Source organism: Talpa europaea, assembly GCF_964194135.1.
Source record: "Talpa europaea genome assembly, chromosome: 15".
NCBI lineage: Eukaryota > Metazoa > Chordata > Mammalia > Eulipotyphla > Talpidae > Talpa > Talpa europaea.
Genome location: NC_140083.1, coordinates 76,681,780 through 76,702,199, shown reverse-complemented (window position 1 = coordinate 76,702,199; position 20,420 = coordinate 76,681,780). Strand labels below are relative to the sequence as shown.

The 20,420-nt window shown below is 49.7% G+C and overlaps 1 protein-coding gene across 6 annotated transcripts; it reads left to right on the top strand.

Annotated features, from left to right (window-relative positions):
• Positions 1–8,512: 8,512 nt before the first annotated feature.
• Positions 8,513–19,502, top strand: LMBR1L (limb development membrane protein 1 like; the record flags this gene model as incomplete). Of its 6 annotated transcripts, none has more annotated exons than XM_084254796.1 (17): positions 8,513–8,598; positions 11,383–11,516; positions 12,516–12,549; positions 13,501–13,640; positions 14,133–14,236; positions 14,919–15,045; positions 15,570–15,638; positions 15,775–15,839; positions 16,120–16,192; positions 16,281–16,364; positions 16,459–16,535; positions 17,073–17,150; positions 17,292–17,365; positions 17,593–17,683; positions 17,780–17,846; positions 19,078–19,239; positions 19,435–19,502. In XM_084254796.1, 17 exons carry the CDS (start codon positions 8,513–8,515, stop codon positions 19,500–19,502), a joined length of 1,533 nt encoding a protein of 510 aa, XP_084110922.1. The 6 variants fall into 6 exon arrangements, with proteins under 6 accessions (XP_084110922.1, XP_084110924.1, XP_084110923.1 ...); XM_084254798.1 differs by having other exon boundaries at positions 8,527–8,598; positions 11,432–11,516; XM_084254797.1 differs by having other exon boundaries at positions 8,527–8,598; positions 11,432–11,522.
• Between the last annotated feature and the right edge of the window lie 918 nt (positions 19,503–20,420).

Here is a 20,420-nt window from a genome sequence, read left to right as displayed (position 1 = left end):
TCCATAAATGGAAATAGATGACCTATTCCACCTTTCTCCCAACTGACCAACCCATCTCCCAACTGACAGCCTGCTGTGTTCAACTGTGATGGAATCAAGATCTTCACATCATTTCTGCCTGGAGCCATCATGATTCCCTTTGCCTATAATATCTTTTTAAATCAAAACTGCCCCTGCCAGCTTTGCCACACTATGTCATGTAATTGCCCATAATTTGCCGTCTTTCTCACCTCTTCAAAGGCTTAAAAATGAGGTCAGACTAGGAAAGATAACTTACTAAATATATATAAAGATCTTTTGAATTATTCATAACAGGGGCCTCCCTGGTGGCCCAAGAGGTTAAGCATGGCACTGTGAAGCTATCCGCAGCCACTGCAGCATGAGTTCGATCCCTGCCCAGAGAGCTAACCCACATAGCACAGCAGATCTCTCCTGTCTCACCTGCTGCTCCCCTCAGCAGTGTATTTCAGTCAGTCTGCCTGTTCTGTTCCCTGCTCTATCTCTGGTGAATCCTCTCACCCCCCACACCTCTGGCCTATACCTCTGTTCTTGTATGCATGAATAAATAAATCTTAAAATAAATAAATAATTCAAAACAGACACAAGCCAAATTCCAAACATTTTACTAGGGTGTCAAACTGGATAAAGAGATACTTTTTCCCCCTTTGATGGGAAAGATTGTTAAAACAATATAAAACCTTGATAATATCACTACTTTCTAGTGTTGGCTAGGCAGTTCTGTCACTGACCTCAAACATCTAATTTTAATTTTAGGGAGAGAAAAATAATTTGAGTAGAAAACAAAGCATTTAGGGAATAACAAAAAGCCAAAAATTACTTATAATGACAAGCAGTATTGTATATGACTTTCTTAAAAAAAAAAAACTTTGCCCTAGACCTAAAATAAGTTATACTATTCTGCTTCATAAAATATTGAGTTTTGTAAAAAGCTTCCCCAAACCTGCATCCTTAAGAGCTGAAGAACATCTAGGAGAAAATGATCTCCTGATGTCCCACAGGGGTGCAGGTGGGATGCCCTCTGCTGAGAGGTGTGGCCACAACACTGGAGCTCTGCAGAGGACAGGAAACATTGGCTAAGCAGAGTGTCACAAGAACATGTTGGCCTTGTCATCAAAAAAAGTTTCTTTTCAGTCTTTTACTTTACTAGTAAAATACAGTCCCGGCATTGGAACCCACAGGGTACTAGCTCACATCAGCCATGGAATTAGGCCAAATATTCCTTTTGGGGGACCATCGAGGTTATTCATGGACAGATACCCCAGGCTGGGAGTTCCTGACAGGGGTCCCAGCACTGCAGTCCGTGGGCCCTCTCTTGTAATATATTTTTTAAAGATTTATTTATGCATACAAGAGCTGGGGTACAGGCCAGAGATGCGGGGGGTGAGAGGATCCACCAGAGACAGAGTGGGGAACAGAACAAGCAGACCGACTGAAACACACTGCTGAGGGGAGCAGTGGGCGAGGCAAGAGAGGTCTGCCTTGCCATGTGGGTTTCTCCCTGGCTGTCCAGGGATTGAATTCATGCTGCAGAGGCTGTGGATTACTTCATAGTGCTGTACTTAACCCCTTGTGTCACCAGGGAGGCCCTCTCTTGTAATATTTAATGTTTTTTAAAGTCTTCTGCTTTTCTTTCAAAGTACTATCATATTTTGGAATTAAATATTTATTCATGTGAATATTTAAATAATATGTTTCCCAACAGATTTCCTAAGTTCCACGTCTGTTTTGTTTACTACTGTCATCACCAACCCAGCTCAGGTGCTCAGTGCATGCTTGGCACTCAATAAATATTGCCCAAGAATGCATTTTGAACAAGAGAAGAGATTTAATTTTTCATTTCTTGTCCCATTTTTATGTTTACTGGAATACAGGGGATAGGTTGGGAAATGTCACCATGGGACATACCTGACGAGGGGCCTGTCCATTCAATCTTCCTGGCATAGTTTTGGGAATGTTTTCTTTTTCTTGGAGCTGCTGTTTGTGCTGTCGGCAGCCTCTTCAGGTCCTATTGAGTGGCTCCTCCTTGAAAGAGAATTTGCTCTTTTCCTTGGAGATAACCTTGTTTCCTGTCTGTTCCTGGTCACTAACTGGTTCCTCCTTGGGGAACGATTTCTTCCTCTTGGGAAAACTACTGCCAGAGTTCTCTTCAAGATCACTACTAACTAGGTTCTCTTTGGAAAAAGTTTTCATTTTCTTCAGTTTGGAGAAGAAAATGAATGGGTCTAGAGGGCCTCCCTGGTGGCGCAGGGATTAACGACAGCGCTATCAAGCTATCACCAGTCACTGCAGCACTAAGTTTGATCCCTAACTGGCCAGGGAGCAACCCATATGGCTCAGCAGACCGCTCCTGACTCTCCCGCTGCTCCCTTCAGCAGTGTATTTCAGTAGATTTGCCTGTTCTGCTTCCCACTCTCTCTGGTGAATCCTCTCACCCTGCACCTCTGGCCTTTATCCCAGTTCTTGTATACATAAATAAATAAATCTTTTTAAAAAATTGTAGGCCTTTGTACAAGTTATTCAATCTCTTTGAACTGATTCATCAGTTTTTTTATAGGGTCATCAGTATTTTATAGGGTCCTTGTGACACTGAATAATCTATGTAAAATATCTGCTGATGTTTAGCACTTAGTAGAGGTTCAATCTGTATGAATTCCCTTCACTGTGTTTAAGACATTGAAATTGAACTGTGTTAAATATTGGGGTTGGAAGGAATTACGAGAATGAGAACCCAAATACAACTTTCCCTTCAAAGATATACCCTTCAAAGAGAACCCAAATACAACTTTCCCTTTATAAATGGTTATAAAAGTAAACAGTACAAAAGATTTAAACAATAGTTCAAAATAACGAATGTTAAGACAGTATGTAAATGCCTAATTGTTCATTACCCACTAAACTATATAGCTGGATGTTGCTTTAGGAATTTAGAGGTGGAAATCCTTTCAGGAAGGAATAGAAGAAAAGACAGTATTTGGGTTGAGTCTTAGATGCAGATAGAATCTGGACAAAGGGACATTTGGTAAGTTTAAAGAGGCTGTATAGTATCTTTTTGTGTAGTGCTCTGAGGACTAATTCTGTAAACAGAATTTAAACAAAGGCTCAAGGACTTGTGAGCAGATAATGTGGATTGCTTCTGAGCTTCAAACTACTTTCTCTTGAAAGTCTTTCAGATTCTTTTTATTTTGAGCTTGAGCTTGTCTTATGCAGTTCCAACCTGTTTTTTTTTTATTTTTTTTTAAATATTAAATTTTATTTTTATATTCCCCCATACAATTGCAAACGCCCCATTCTGACCCCAATCCTTCCCCTCCCGCCCCCCACCCCCCAAAAAGTGTCTCTGGTTCATAGTTTTTTGTTGATTTTGATTTTCACTTTCTTATATTCATTTTCCTGGTCCCTTATTTAAGTTTTCTAGATTCCTGCTATGAGTGAGACCATCCGGTATTTTTCTTTTTCTTTTTGGCTTATTTCGCTGAGCATGATCCCTTCCAGTGCCATCCATGTTGCTGCAAATTGCATGTGTTTATCTTTTTTGAATGCTGAGTAATATTCCATGGTATATATGGACCACATCTTCTTGATCCAGTCATCTATTTTTGGGCATTTGGGTTGTTTCCAAAGCTTAGCTATTGTAAACAGTGCTGCTATAAACATAGGGGTGCAGGTGCTCTTTGGAATTGATGTTTCTGTGTCCTTTGGGTAAATACCTAGGAGTGGAATTGCTGGATCATATGGAAGCTCTATGTTTAGTAGGTCCAGAAATCTCCACACAGCTCTCCATAGTGGTTGGACCAGTTTGCACTCCCACCAACAGTGCAGAAGAGTTCCTTTTTCTCCACACCCTCGCCAACATTTGTTGTTGCTAGTTTTTTTAATATGTGCCATTCTCACTGGTGTGAGATGGTATCTCATGGTAGTTTTGATTTGCATTTCCCTGATTACAAGTGATGTTGAACATTTTTTCATATGTCTGTTGGCCATTTGCATTTCCTCTTCTGAGACGTTTCTTTTTAGCTTTTCTGCCCATTTTTTGACTGGATTATTTTCTTTGTTCCAACCTGTTTTTTTTTAATTGACATTTTACCTTTTAAAGTACATTTGTAAACATTTGTACAATCTGATGATAAGTCTCTAAGTAGAATCTATTTTAACTAGTTATTGTAAGATTAAGGTGTGACTCAGGTGATGTCATAACATTTTGTAAATTGTAAACAGCTTAGATTAATAGATTTGGAAGCAATCTGAAGGGTTTTCTAGTTTTGCAGATATGATCTAGTGTAGCCCAGGATGAGAATGCTAGAACCAGAACCCAGTTTTCTAATTATTAGCAGCAATTCTTGCCACCTTTCTCACTATATTTGCAAATATTTGAGTACCCACTTGTATTAGGTACCAGGCTAAGGTTTAAGGAAATAAACTGTGTTCAAGACAAACATGATTCTTTCCCTTTAGGAGCCTATGAAGGAGTGAGTGAAATTGAATTATGCCAACTTGTAATAAATAATATGACAAAAATAGGTTTCTTTAGGTAGAACAGTGGAGGAAGATGCCTCCCAACATGTAACATTTATACTCAAACTTGGAAACTGTAGCCAGCCAAAAGTGAACTGAGAACGAGAGGGGGAACTAATGAGATCTTTTGGGTGAAGGAAACACTGATTGCAGAACCCTGAGGAAGGAAAGAGCATGGTGGGTCTACCAGGAAGTGATGAAAGGCCAGCGTGATGATGGTGCCAAGTTGAAGCAACAGAGGGACTACATCAAAGGTCAAAAACTCCAACGCACAGCTGGGCTTGTAACAGGAGCCCCACAGCACCTAGAGACTGTGAACCCAAGGCCAACTGGATTCAAAGGTCAGGGGCCTCCTGAGTGCTGGTGGCATAGCCCTGGGCTGTGCTATGGCAGTTCCCAGGCCAGCCTGGCAGGCTCTGAGCATCAGCCTGTGCACCAGTTGCTTGGACACATGTCCAGTTTTGCTGTAGGGGCCCCCTGCACCACCACACCTGGCCCCACTGAAGCTGACTCTGGGTGCGGCTCCTTTGAGCCAACTGTGAATGAGACCACCTGACCTTAGCGTGGGTCAGGTCTGAGTACGCTACCAGGGTTTCACTTTTGAATACAGCACTGGGATTGTAAACAGATCAATCAAGTTCAAGCTCTCATCAGTGCCATTCAAGGTTTTTGAAACCATTCAGGATTGTAAATGAACCAATCTGAGTGGAGCTCAATCTGCACCAGTCAAATAGCTGAGATTGTAAACAGACTGATCAGGCTTGAAAGGCAGGGGCTCTGAAGATTATCAAACAAATCAGCTGCCAGCTGGATTGATCATCAGACCTTTTGCAGAAAGATTCTTTTTTTTTAAAGATTTATTTATTTATGCATACAAGATCTGGGATGCAGGCCAGAGGTGTGTGTGGTGGGGGTGGTGAGAAGATTCACCAGAGACAGAATGGGGAACAGAACAGGCAGATTGACTGAAATACACTGCTGAGGGGAGTAGCGGGTGAGTCAGGAGAGGTCTGCTGTGCAATGTGGGTATCTCCCTGGCTGGGGATTGAACTCGTACTTCCGTGGCTGCAGAGAGCTTCATAGGTTGCGTCTTAACCCCTCGTGGCACCAGGGAGGCCCTGCAGACAGATTCTTTTGGAAAACTCATCAGGACAGAGACTGAGACTTTTGCAGACTTTGAGACCTCATAGACCTTTTCAGAGACCATCAGAGAGACCTGACATCTGCACCTGCTTTCAGCCCTCTAACATTGTTTGTAGAGAGCACTGTAGGTCAGCACCCAGAATCTAAAAGAGCTGTCTGATGTTGGCCTATGCTAACAGATCTCAAAGAGCTATAACACTGATGTCTCTGGCACTAACATGTACTGACTGGTGCTGATAGGCCCTGCTAACCTGTATCCAGCCATCTCTGAGAGGTGTCCACTAATTCTCATCCTCTGGCACTGCCTCCTAGTTCTGTTGCATCCAGCACCATCCACTCCAGCATTCAGTGCTGTCCAGCCCTACCTTCAGACTGCTGCTATTGGTTGCTGTGCTGTCACCTCAGCAGCCCCATCTGTGATCACCTTCAGCTGCCACCATGAGTTGAATCCTGAATCCTGATCCTCTAATTACTGGTGTGCCACCAGGTCCAGGTTCTCATCAAAGGGATGCTGCTATCTTGCTCAAGGAGTCTTTGTTTTGGACTATAAGACACTGCAGACACAATGTAGGTTAGGACAGCTGGCCATTTGTGGCCTTAGAAACTTCTTTTCCCCAATCTCCCCTTTGCTAGTAAACCCAGCTGTTGTTGCACCCTGAGCCTGAGTAGTGTTTTGCAATTGTGAGCACAGGAGAGAGAACCCACAAATAGTGATGTCTCCCCACCTTGGCACTGTTTTAGGCTGATGATGCAAATGGAAAAAAAATCAGTGAGGTCTTAGTGCTTATCAGAGTGATAGGGGCTGTGGAAGACTGGAGCACATCCTACCCCATCTACAGAGTCATGCATAGGTCCTTGCTGCTCTGCTCTGCTAGCTCTTCCATTTATGAAATCTGAATTTTTATTTTATTTTTTTAATAATTTTTTAATAGAGGCATGTTTTTTATTTATTTGTTTGTTTGTTTATTTGTTTGTTTTGTTTATACATGCACTGGGTACAGTCAGAAGCGCGGAGGGTGAGAGAATTCACCAGAGCCAGAGCGGGGAGCAGAGCAGGCAGAAGGACCGAAGTACACTGCTGAGGGGAGCAGCGGACGGCAGGAGAGGTCTGCGCGCCATGTGGGACCCTCCACCAGTGGCCGGGGAGCAGCCGGGGATTGAACCGGCGCTGCAGAGGCCGCGGGCAGCTTCGCAACCCAGCGCTCAACCGCTGCGCCACCGGGGAGGCCTGAAATCTGAATTTTTAAATTGTCATCTCCTGATTTGTAAATGTTCAAATTTGTTTAAAAACGCTGGGAGTCAAACAAAATATAGCATAGTTTAATGCAGTCTAAAGGCCACCATTTTGCAACCTCCGAAGGCTTACTTTAAGGCAGGTGATTTATAAGTGCAAATGATTGCTTTTGAGGAATATTGAGCAGGAGCAAGAGCTGAGTTGTGTTTTAACAACATCATTAAAACACGTAGACTGGTAATAAAGATCCGGAGAATAGTTAAGCCTCAAGGCTACCTCTCTCACAGAAGCTTGCTGCACTCCTGTTTTTATCTAACACAATCAATAAGCCAAAGCCACACCTCCTCGTATCTTCCCTTTCTTGCCCCCAGTCAAACCTCCTCCACACACTGTGTGTTGTTTCCTAAGATTTTACTGCAAATTATTGTGAAAACAAAAAAGATAGAAATAACTTGTCCCGGAGAAGTTACAAGGGTACAGAACTCAGTTAATTCTGCCCCTGACCCTAGCTGAGATATTACCTGGACACGGTGTAGACCTTTAGTAAAGGGCCTCTAGTCTTCACTAGGGGGGACTTTGCAAAACTCAGGTCTTCTTTTGAGTTTCCCTGTACTGCTCCCTCCAGTTTAGAGGAAGGGCTCAAGGGTTGTTGTGATACTAAAATGATTAATTCTATTAAGTGAGCGGCGGCACATCAGTGGCCTGTTAAAGTCTGACTCAGCCCCGCTCGGCAATATCCCCCGGGGACACCTCCTCAGTTCCAGAAGGGTATTTGTCGTTCTCGCTGCAGTGTCCTGCAGCACACACGACGCCTCCCACAAAAGCGGTCGCCTAAAAACTGGAAGAGGAGGGGCCCCTCCGCGCGGTCGCCTAAAAACTGGAAGAGGAGGGGCCCCTCCGCCCCCCCTTCCCCCCCATAAATGCCTTTTCAGGAAAAACGCCGCTAAGGACCTGGGTCACCGGGCAGCGGTCTGAGACCCTCATGGCGCTCTCACACCTGCCGGCTGGCCTAGTGTCAACGGTTCGTGTCACCTAAATGGTTCATGTTCACTGTCAAACCAAAATCTTGGCTGCTACTCAAACCCAGAAATCGTAGCGTTTCCACAGCAGGAGAGGAAGGAGACGTTTGTTTAGTTTTGGCCTGAGCACCCAGAGGCCCCAAGGATCCCGCCTCCTTGCACCGGACCAGCCTATCAGCTTCCTCTCGTGGTGAGTGGCAGCTCTCCGGGAGCCAATGAATTGCTTTCCCTGGAAGGAACGCGCTCACTCCTTGTGACGTCAGGCGGTCGCCCGTGAGCTGGAACGAGGACCCGCGCGTCCCCGCCGAGAGCGCGGTGGCGGGTGTTTGCGTTGAAACGTGACTGGGACCCAGCCTTAAAGGGGAGGGGCGGGGAGGGGGGCCGGAACCCTTAAAACCGGGAGGCTGGTGCCTGCCCCTTTAAGGGCGGGGCGTCGGGGCGTCTGAATCTGAGCTCGGGATTACCCCGAGTTTCCGTCGCAGGCGGGGAGAGGCGGCTTCTTTCTAGGCTGGGTCCGGGTGCTCGGCGGCGGCGGCTTCCCCCCGCTCGTCCTCCCCGGGCCCGGAGGCACCCTGGCCCAGCCATGCTGAGCAGAGTATGGAAGCAGCTGACTACGAGGTGCTATCCGTGCGGGAGCAGCTCTTCCACGAGAGGGTCCGCGAGTGCATCGTGAGTGCGGGGCCGGGGCGCGAAGGGCAGGACGAGGCGGGGGGACGCGCGGGGGTCCCGGCGGAGCTGGAAGTTCGGGTCGGGGGGTGAGCCTTCGGGCTCAGAGCGCCGGCAGACCCGGCCGGGACTCCGGCTCGACGGAGGAGCGGGTGCCCGGGCTGGGAACCCCCGGGGCGAGCTGCTGGGGAGCTGCGCGATAAACAAAGCCGGTCGGTTTCCGTTCCTCCCCTCCTCACGCCCCTCCCCCAGCGGCCCCCGCCCCCCCCCCCCCCCCAGGTTCTGGGCGTGAGTCTCCGGGAGTCGGAGACGCTGGTGAGCTCCAGAGAGAGAGCTTTGATTGGGGGAGGGCTCACCTGCGTTTCCCTTTGAACCCCAGCTGACCTTTCATAAAGGGGAGACACACTAACACCCTGAACTTGATGCCTGGAAAGACGGGAGGTGTAGAGGTGGCGGGCGGGGAAGAACTGGGGGGCTGGTGGGCCTCCCACTTTGCAAGAAAGGATTTCTTACTGAAGTGGATTTTAATGTGTAGAGATGGGCAGCTAAGGTTGCCCCTCTTTCTCCCCCTATTGATGTTTGTTAGAAACCCTGCAACTTCCCAGATTTCTCCTGTAAGTGGGCCCTCATTTTTCCCCTACGCACACCCCCGCCCCCACCCAAGTACTTCAGAGGGCACTTCGATGCCTTCCTTTACTCCCTCACTGCCGCTGAGAGCAACAATTGAACCTATCACAGGCCAGTGGACTTCTCAGTACAGGGCTAGGGGCACCCCGTGGAGCTTAGGGGGCGTCTCCTCTTTCTCAGGCCTGCTTTGAACATCACTCTCCTTTCTTCTCTGACTTCTTCCTCAGAGCTCCCCAGGATAGCCTCACTCAAATACTAAATGGAAAGGGGAAAGATTTGGGAGAAGTGTTAGTGAGTGGGGGGGTACCCATTGTTGGGGTTATCCTTCTTTTTTCTCAGTTGGAGCCTTTGGACTCTAGTCAGCTCTTGGCAGCCTCAGATTGGAGTAGGGGTAAAGTGAGCCAGGACATAACTAGATCCTGTCAGGACTGAAAATTAGGGCGTATGTCTGCTCATGTGTGGAACTCCAGATCTGCTTTCAGGAAGCCTGCCTTGTGATTTCACCAGTGGATAATCCACATGGAGGGTTGGATATTCTGGACTGATGCCCAGGCCTTGAGACAGTGTAGGGCCAGAGGCCCACATTCCTAGAGAACAGGGAGAGATGAGACCTTGGACAGAGAAGCAGCCTCCTGTATTTCTCCCCCATCCTGTAATCTTATTAGTTGAGGACATCAGTGCTGGCCAAGGACAGCTTGAAGGCATCTCGTGCCTCCCCCACCTGGCTCTCATCCTCAGCTCTAGTGTATGACCTAACTTCTGGAACTGCGTGGAACTCCAGCCTGACCTTTTGAGCCCTCCCACCTTCCTGACTGTTACGCAAGCCCAGGGCAGAGCACTAGGCTATAACAATCCTGCAGTTACAATCTCACTGGCTCATTCAACTGCTTTGTAAATGTTAAAAAACGACAACATTGTATTAGAGCCATGATTCTCCTGGGGTCTCTGTGACTTCTGGCCTCCTTGAGTAGATAGTTGTGTGCAGGTTCTCTGTGGGGCCAGCTCCTTGAGAACTGGAGGACCCACAAGACTGATCCTACCTACCTGCTTGGCCTACTTCCAACTCAGTAGTATCTCTTCTCAAGACTCTCTGACCATGGAGACAGCCTGATCAGAGTCCCCCCTCCTAGACAGCTGGAGCTGACTTGGGAATGGGTGGGGGCACTTGCATGTGCCAAGTAACCCAACCCAATCCTGCCATAACTGTTGAGTGGAAGTCTAGGCCCAGGTGCATGGGGCAGGCCCTGAGAGGCCTGGAAGTCACTTAAGGTGGGAACCAGGGCTTGAGAAAAGGGCTGATGCCAGCTCTAGAAACTTTGTAGATGTCTTGCCAACTAAGGGTGCTGTTAGAGGTAAGGGATTATGAAGTGCTGGCCTGGCCTAGAGTGGGCTTGATATCTCAGGCCATTGAGTAACACAGAGGTAGAAAATCTGACTTGTTCTAGGAACATGAGTCCTACTTAATTCTTGCCTGGAAGGTGAGTCGAGGTGGCAGTGGAGTCAGGGTAAAGGGAGGAAGAGTGGATGGAGGACAAAGCAGACATCCCCTACCTCCCCTCACACCTGCTTCCCTTTCCAGTAACATAAACCAGAGGCATAAATTCCCTCTGGTTCTGCGGCCTGAGGCATATATGTGCGTCTCTGGTAGTTTTCTGTGCCCGTTTACCAACCAGGGTTTGACTGAAGCGTTGTCTCTTGGGCAGACCCTCATGGGGCTAGACATGTGCTGTTTCCCCAGGTGCAGGGGACAGCCACTGCTTTGTGTTTCTTTCTTTCTTTTTTAAAGATTTATTTATTTATACAAGCGCTGGGGTACAGGCCAGAAGCGCAGGAGGGTGAGAGAATTCACCAGAGACAGAGTGGGGAGCAGAACAGGCAGACGGACCGAAAGCACTGATGAGGGGAGCAGTGGGCAAGACAGGAGAGGTCTGCCTCGCCATGTGGGGATCTCCCTGGCCGGCCAGGAATTGAACCGGCGCTGCAGAGGCTGTGGACAGCTTCACAGCGCTGTGCTCAATCCGCTGTACCACTGGGGAGACCCTGCTTCGAGTCTATGATTAGAAGGAAGTACCAGATAGAAGATGGGACCCCTAAAAGTGTGGGTCCTTGTTTTGGGGAAGTGACCCGGTGGAATTAACAGAGAGACCATCTGGGCTATAGAATGTGCCAGGGATTAGAACTTCTCACTCCAGCTCACACTCTGCCACAGATCTCAACACTTCTGTTTGCGACACTCTACATCCTCTGCCACGTTGCCCTGACCCGCTTCAAGAAGCCTGCTGAGTTCACCACAGGTACCTGTGATTTCCCTCTCTTTCCTGTCCTCTGCCAGTGTTCTTGTTGTCATGGGGCCAGCCTCCGGGGAATGGGCCAGTCATGCCTGCTGGGAAAGGAGAGGTGGCTGCTCTGGAGTCTTTGTCTCTTCTGCTTCCCTTCTGCCAGTCTCGGTGGAAGTGTCTTCCACTAGTAAGGCCATTGGGAAAGTTACGTAACCTTTCTGACCCTCAGTTTCCTCTTCTACAAAATGGGCCTGAAAATCTCTACTTAGTCCATCATCTTTGTGTGGACCAAATGAGATGGCTCACGTGGAAGCCCTCTGTGACCCCATCAAGGGCAACTGCAGGTGAATGTTGTCCTGTGCATGAGCTCACGTCTCCTTTCCCTGTGCCTCTCCATCCGGGACCAGAGACCGCCCTGACCAATGAGGTCCCAGTTGCTGGTGATGGTGGCTGTTGTTTTCATAGAGACCCTAAGAGTGCTCAGATTGGAACTTTCCTCCCTGTAGGCACTGTGTGATGGGGTGGGAGAGGGCATATTTGCCTCAGTTCCTGGCTCCAGCCTGGCCAGATCATCCTGGCCCTGGTCCTTCCCTCCACATGACTTTATAAACCTCCACCAAACCCTGGGGGCCTGACCTATGACTCTCCCCTGTCCCTCCCCTCACTTCCCTTCACTGCACCCAGCCACTGATAAAACCAACCTCACAGAACAGTGTTTTGTATTTTCAGTTTGCGGAGAGGCGCCTGTAATAGGAGAAATTGTGGGAAGGAGGGAAATGGGGGGATTTCTGGCCCATAATCTCTCCACCTAGGACCACTAATTTCTAGGCCTCCACCATGGCCAGAGAATAGGGGTTGATACTGTGAGCACTCTCAGAGCCTGCTGTCCAGCTCTGCCTCTGTGGGCCCAGGCCCTTCTCTGAGGGAGCACCGAAGGGGCGGACCACATTATTGCTGACTCCTAGAGCTGCCCACTGATATCCTGCCTCCTCCCTTTTCCTCTGTCTCTTGTAGTGGATGACGAAGATGCTACGGTCAACAAGATTGCGTAAGTGTCACTGCCTGAGCACCTGGCGCCAGCAGCTTTAGAAGCTGGGACCTAGTAAGGCTCCTGGAGATGGGGAGAGAATGGGATGTCACACAGTGAAGACAGAGTTTGTCCTTCCGCCCCACTTCTGGCTTCTTCCGGCTTTACCACACTCTGGGGATGCTTGGAAAAGCTGTTCTTCCTGTCCTCCTGGTTAGGTCAGGAGCAGCTAGGAGCCTCGTGGCCAGGAACTGTCAGCTGTGGTTCCTGAGTCACCCAAAATGGCATTGGGATAGAGAGGGTCAGGATGCAGATTAATGGAAGCAGCAGGGGCTGGGGCAGGTAGACCCCTCAGGGCAGACATGCTGGGTTCTGAGAGGATTATTCACTAGCATATACAGAAAAAAATAGATGACCTCTCTGGGTCAACCTCACCCCCCTTGATGGATCAACTAGATAAATATGTCCCTTCTTTTTAGCTTTTGCAACCTAGGACTCAGGCCTTGGCTGTGAAGCTGGATTTCAGCTCTCCTTTTCCCCACTTTGCCCTTGTGCAGGCCATCGCCACATGGGGTGACCTTGCTCTTACTCAGGGTGAAGAGGCCAGCTCAGAAATTCACATCCCTGAGCAGAGGAGAGAAGCTGGGCCCCTTAGCTTTGGCACCATGCCCAGTGTGCCCTATAGGCATGTGTGGGAGGGCCACATTCCTGGGGGCAGTCTGGGCAATTGACATGACAGGTGACTAGGTTCCGGTGAATGCCTGAGGTGTGCCCATCCCGTGTGCCAAGGCTTGCTTGGAGTGGGAGGAGGGATGGAGGCAGGGGGCGGGGTGCTGGGTGCTCCTCCCCTAGATCTATCACTGCTGGTCCTAGGATGAACCACAGGTACTTGCAGGGAGGAATGCAGCTTCTTGGGCCCAGTGAGTGTCTGAGGTAAACAAGGGCACTGTGTTCTTCCTTTTCCCCATCCAGGCTTGAGCTCTGCACATTTACCCTGGCGGTCGCCCTGGGTGCTGTCTTGCTCCTGCCCTTCTCCATCATCAGCAATGAGGTGCTGCTCTCACTGCCTAGAAACTACTACATCCAGTGGCTCAACGGCTCCCTCATCCATGGTGTGTGGCTCCTGGTTGCAGCTTGGAGCGGGGATAGGGAGCAGACAAGGTCAGGCAGACCCAGGCAGCTGTGGGCTAGTCAGTCACCTGTCACTCCTCTCCCCCCACCACCACAACAGTCAGGGTGGGCTGGGCACCGCCTTACTAACCATCTCTACTCTTTTTTTTTTTTTTTTCAAATTGTGTAGCCTTTTTTTTTTTTTTTTTTAAGATTTATTTATTTATGCATACAAGAGCTGGGGTACAGGCCAGAGGTGTGGGGGGTGAGAGAATTCACCAGATACAAAGCAGAGAACAGAACAGGCAGATAGACTGAAGTACACTGCTGAGGGGAGCAGCGGGTGAGTCAGGAGAGGTCTGCTGCGCCTTGTGGGTAGCTCCCTGGCCGCTGCTGGGATTGAACTCACGCTGAAAGCTTCACAGCGCTGTGCTTAATCCCTTACACCACCAGGGAGACCCACTAACCATCTCTACTTTGTCTTTTTTCTCTAGGCCTCTGGAACCTTGTTTTTCTCTTCTCCAACTTGTCTCTCATCTTTCTCATGCCCTTTGCATACTTCTTCACTGAGTCTGAGGGCTTCGCTGGCTCCAGAAAGGTGAGCAAGGGATCGATCAAACAATCCAAGTAGGAAACAGAATTCCACTCAAATGGTTCAACTGAAGAAATTTTAATGAAGAGATTTTGTAGAGGTTTAGTGAGAGTTAAAGGGACCAACAAAGAGTTTGAGGTGCTAGTGACAGCCAGGAAGTCATAAGGATCTTTAGCCCTATGGGAACAAAGGAAAGAAATAGTTTCTGGAACCCATGATAGTTGATGCCTGGGGGGTGGGGTTACCCAGCAGGGGAACTATTTTCTTAGGGCCACTGCCAAAACCGTAGTGCCAAAAGTGGCAGGAAAAATACCCTGACTACCTTTTTCTATCTTCCACACTTCTGCTCTTCCTGCTCATTGGGAAAGTGGAACAGAAAACCAAGGGACAGAGAGATTTATGTGATGCAGAACTCGAAGGGCGGGGTCAACCTCCCAGGGAAAGACAGGGCTAGGGAATGGACCCTGGAAGGGAGGTTGCATGCGAGGAATATCCAGCATAGGGGAGGGCCCTAGGATGTGGGGTGGGAGGACTTATGAGTGTAACTCAGAGGAATAAAGAGGGAAACAGCCTCCCCTGTCTCCCAAATCCAGACCTCTGGTTCCCACAGCTAGGCTGCCATCCCCCAGGTCCCCTTCCTTCCCCACGCTGGCCTAATGTTACCCCCTTCCCTGCTCACCTCCTGTAGGGTGTCCTGGGCCGAGTCTACGAGACTGTGGTGATGCTGGTGCTCCTCACATTGCTGGTGCTGGGCATGGTGTGGGTGGCGTCAGCCATTGTGGACAACAACAAGGCCAGCAGGGAGTCGCTCTATGGTGAGAGGGCCAGCTTCCTCCCCACTCCAGGCTCTGTGGTGCTTCCGTTGATGGACGTCCCCCTGCCTGCAACAGTGGTGTCCCTCGAGGTTGAGAATATTAGAACACTTTCTCTTAGCCTGAAGTTTTGAACTTATAGCCTTTGGGCCAAATCTGACCTGCAGAAATGTTCCATTGGGCCTATGCAATGATTAAAAAATGTGTGAGTCAGTTGCTGACTTGTTAAAGTTGGGAGGTTTCACATTAATATCCAGATTGCATTTTGCTCAACAGGGTTGAGGATTTGACTGCATAGTCCCTGGTGCTTGGGACCTCTAGTGGTGTGCCTTTTAAGAGGGGCTTAAAATCGCCATTTTCTTGAATCCTTCACACCCCATCTTCTGCTGACGCTGCTCAGCTTTCTCTTTTGCATACCTGCTTCACCCCTGTAGTGTATCCTTATCTAGTCTCTGAGTCCTGTTAACTCCTAGTAAACAGGAGAGAGTTGAACTAATGTATCTTTTTTTTTTTTTTTAACCCCCTAGACTTCTGGGAGTACTATCTTCCCTACCTCTACTCCTGTATCTCCTTCCTTGGGGTCCTGCTGCTCCTGGGTGAGTGTTCAGATTCTTGGAGGGATGGGCATGGTCCTTAGACAAGAGGGACAGGGTGGCGGAGGGGGACTGGAGAGATGAGAAGGGGGGTGAGGAGGGGAAGGGTCTGGTAAGTGACTGGTCCCCGTCCCCACAGTGTGCACTCCGCTAGGTCTCGCCCGCATGTTCTCGGTCACTGGGAAGCTGCTGGTCAAGCCCCGGGTATGTTGTGCCCCTTGCCCTTTGATCCTGAGAGGTCAGTTTCCCTGAGGCTGGAACCATGAAGCACCCTGTGGCCTTTGTTGGTCCCTGACCCCTTGGCCAGGTGCAGGGACCTGGTTCTCATCTGGAGCTGGTCACCGGACACACAGGGCAGTTGGGGGGGACTTCATGGGTTAGGGGAAAGAAGGGGACAGTGGAGCCCTAGGATGAACAGGATTCTGCCTGGGTCCTCGGGATCGTGGAGCCTCTGACAGTTAGTCCCTTGCTTCCCCCTGCCCAGCTGCTGGAAGACCTGGAGGAGCAGCTGCACTGCTCAGACTTTGAGGAGGCAGCTTTGACCCGCAGGATTTGCAGTGAGTTGCAGTTCTGCCTAGCTGGAGGGTGGTGGTGGCTTAGGCTGGGCTGCAGGACTGGGGGGCAGCACCACCTCTCTGCCTTCAGATCCCACCTCCTGCTGGCTGCCGCTGGACATGGAGCTGCTACACAGACAGGTGCTGGCTCTGCAGACCCAGAGGGTCATGCTGGGTAAGTGGACCGCTGGGAATAGGACACCTAGGTCGTCCCCCGAAGAGCGGCCCTTTGTTTCAGGCCTTGCTAACAGCTTCCTATCCATGTGCAGAGAGGCGGCGGAAGGCTTCAGGTTGGCAGAGGAACCTGGGCTACCCCTTGGCCATGCTGTGTTTGCTGGTGCTAACAGTGAGTGTGCCAGCTTTAGTGGGCATGGGTGGGTGGTAGTCCCTTGAGTACTTCAGGCCTTCTCAGGAAAGTGGGGGGAGGATCATCAATTACAGCTGTTGCCTCTCACTGAGTGCCTCCTTTATGACCTTCTGCGTGTGGAGCACATCCCAGTTTTGTAAATGAAGAAACGGAGAAGCTAAGGAGTTAGTCCAAGACCACAAAGGGCTACTGAGTAGTAATGCAAGTTTGCTTGGGGGTGAAAGTAAGGGTTGAAATCCAGTCCGTGCCTCTGCTTGCCACACCCTGAACTTGGGAGTAAATCTTACTGCTCTGGAGGACGAAGTGCACATTTCTGTTTGGCCTTTTTACAATCCTTCCTCCTGGAGAAGTGCATCATGCAATACCCTTGGAGGTGGTCTCTTGCTTGCACCAGTCTTGAGGGGGTCCCACACGACTAATTAGAAACTAAAATTGTTGGACCAGAGTGTCTGCTGGGTCAACTCTGGACAGCTGTGAGTGGGACAGACACGGAGCCTGTGACCTTGTCTCACACAGGGTCTGTCTGTGCTCATTGTGGCCATTCACATTCTGGAGCTGCTCATCGACGAGGCAGCCATGCCACGGGGCATGCAGGTTTGGGGCTGCCTTCATGCTACAGCTTTTGGGGAGGGCCTAACACAGCTGGGGTGAGGGGGGTCAAAGCTGAGGCCCAAGGGAAGGCTGGGTGGCTCTAGAGGTGCGGAGTGCTCCTCAGTGACCTACTCCATCCCTTAGGGTGCCTCCCTGGGCCAGGCCTCCTTCTCAAAGCTGGGCTCCTTTGGTGCCGTCATCCAGGTTATACTCATTTTGTATCCTTTTGGAAACCCACGGTTGCCTCCATTTGGCAAACATGTCTCCTGGTACTCTGGGCAGGGCTGTGGTGGGAGTGATGGGGAAGGGGGCAAGTCTTCACCAAATTAGGGTTCAGAAAAAAGGATAAGAGTGAATTTGAAAGGCGGGCTGGGGGCAAAGGCCCATTTCCTTTGAGATGAAGCTTTTGTCTGGGAGCTGGCCAGTTCTTCCCTAACCACAGCAGCTACCTGATGGTCTCCTCAGTCGTGGGGTTCTATAGCTCTCCACTCTTCCGGGGCCTCCGGCCCAGACGACAGGACACAGCCATGACACAGGTAAGGGGTGGTGGAGGAAGCCTTCCCCAGGCCTGCAAGGGCAGTGGGTGCTAGAGCTCTGTTACTCTCACCTCCCCTTTCTTTACTCCCACTCAGATAATTGGAAACTCTGTCTGTCTGCTGGTCCTAAGCTCAGCGCTTCCTGTCTTCTCTCGAACTCTGGGTAAGTAGTGAAAAGAGGAAGGAATTGCCTTTTTTTTTTTTTTTGAGTACCTATTGGTGCCAAACTGGTACTTCATGCTCAGCCTTCTCTCATTACCACAGCAAACCATTGAGCCAGTATTGTCCCCAATATACAGATGGAGACACTGAATCTGTCTGACATGCCTGTACTAAGGTTCATAGTGCATTCTTTTTCTGCTTGTTACATCCCACAGCCTCACCCATTTTCATGGTAAAGAAGCATCACTTTTCCCCAAATATTCCTTTGGGGTAGATGATCTAAAATTCTCATTTTCAGGATAAGAAACAGAGACCAATTGATTTATTCAGAGTTGTGTAACTCATTTGAGGCAAGGCCGGGTTGGAATCCTTACACCCCAAACCCCAATCCAGCGCTTTTCCCACACATTGGAGCTATCAAATAATATACTCAGTCATCCCATCTTTAGAGCTATGATCTAGCATTACCTAGTAAGGATGTTCGAGAGTGTAAGTAGCTCTCCCCAAGGCAGTTCTGTTTGGTTCTTAAGCTCATATTCTTTCCAGTATATCATTTGTACTTCGGCCATGGGGACTTAGTGAAACCAGGCCAGTCTGTTCACCAGTGGTTCCTTTAGGTTGGGTGCAAAGGAATATTTTGTTTAAAGGAGGGGAGCGGGCCCCAGAATTTTGATTGATGATATTACTAGTAAGTGCTAGGTGAGCGTTAGAATAGTGCCTGGCACAGTGTCCTATGTGTGTTGTCTCAGTTCATTCTCACACTCCCATTATTTTCTGTACCATATAGTTGAGGAAACTGAGATACATGTGTTTATGGAATTAGCTCCATCATAAGGTTAGGTATGAATACGGAGTTCGGATAGGAACCAAAGCAGCTGGGTCAGAGACTGAGCTCTCTGCCTCCAAACTGCTCTACCAAAAAATATTTGGTAACCAGCTTGTAAGTTCCTGCCCCATGAACAAGTATCGGGCCCAGAGAGCCAGAGGGGACCTCACTGGCAGAGAAGATGCCAGAGCGGAAAGGGAACTTGGCACAAGACTTAGCTGCTGAGGCTTGGGGTCAGAGCTGCCCCTGAGCAGGCGCTTAGGAAGTGGGAGTAGCAACTGCATGGGAGAGACTGACCAGTCGGTTGCAGTGTAGAGAAGTGGCCACCAGGAGGCAGCAGAAAGCTGGGCCCGGAGCCCCTGAGGGTCTGGGGAGCCCACCGCCCATCATGACCTTTGTACTTTAGGGCTCACTCGCTTTGACCTCCTGGGTGATTTTGGACGCTTCAACTGGCTGGGCAATTTCTACATCGTGTTCCTCTACAATGCAGCCTTCGCTGGCCTCACCACCCTCTGTCTGGTGAAAACCTTCACTGCAGCTGTGCGGGCAGAACTGATCCGGGCCTTTGGTGAGAGGGACTAGAGTCCCAGGGTGGGGGGTGGTTGTGAGATGGGGGTGCTCTGGGGCAGTGCTCATCTCTGCAGGGGAGATGGCGTGCCCTGCTTTGTTGGTCATGTGCCTTATTTACCCATTCTGTGGCTTACAGAGGTCTTATCCCTAAGGACTGACCCCACTTTTGACTGGCCATCCCCCTCTTCTCCAGGGCTGGACAGACTGCCATTGCCTGTCTCTGGTTTCCCCCGGGCGTCTAGGAAGACCCAGCACCAGTGATCTCCAGCTGGGAGTGGGAGGAAGAAAACTGGACACTGCCATCTGCTGCTCAGGCCTGGGGGGGGCACCCAGGGAGGGTGGACCTCAGGACCTGGAATCTGAGAAGGGTGGGTGGCATAGGGGACCTGAGTCGTCTGCACTGTTGCATAATCTGAGCCAGAGTTTGGGACCAGGCCCCTCTGCTTTTCCAGATTTAACTGGGCCTCAATACTGCGGGGGAGTGAGGGGGGGCCCGGGGGACTGGGTATGGCTCCTGGTCCCAAATCCGTTTACACATCAGTCTGCCTCACTGCTGTTCCGGGCCATGCCTGTAGCCATGTTTACATGATTTGATGTGCAATAGAGTGGGGTGGGGGCAGGGGAGGGACTGAGCTGGGGGCAGACTTGGAAGTGAACTGTCTCCCTGGCCTCTGGCCCAGAAGAGCCTAAGCACTGTGTTATCCTGGAGGTGCTTTGAACCACTGGGGAGACAAGGGCACAGGGAGGAAGAACCACAACCGTCAGCAATAAAGTTGACCCCAGGGTTTGTTTGGTTTTTAAAGGGCCTGTCTATATCTGTTTGCACGATCTTATTCCCATCAGTCCCGAGTCTACCAGCTGAGAAACAGGGATCCTTTCCCTTATTCTCCATCCTGATTCTTAGTGTCCTTTGGGGACTTGGGTGTGGTGTTAGGGCATACAATAAGGCATTGGGAAACTGCCTACTGTGGCCTTAAAACAGATTGGGCCCCTGCTTTTCCTTATACCTCTGGGCTTGTAGCCTTGTTTGGATATTGGGGATAGATGGGCATCTGTATAGGAATAGTAAACCCACACACACCATTAGCCCTCTCCTCCCTGACTTGGCTGTTGGATGTAAAGTAAAAGAAGTGACTGACTCACAAGGGTTTGTGATTTCTAACTCGGAGAAGAACCTAA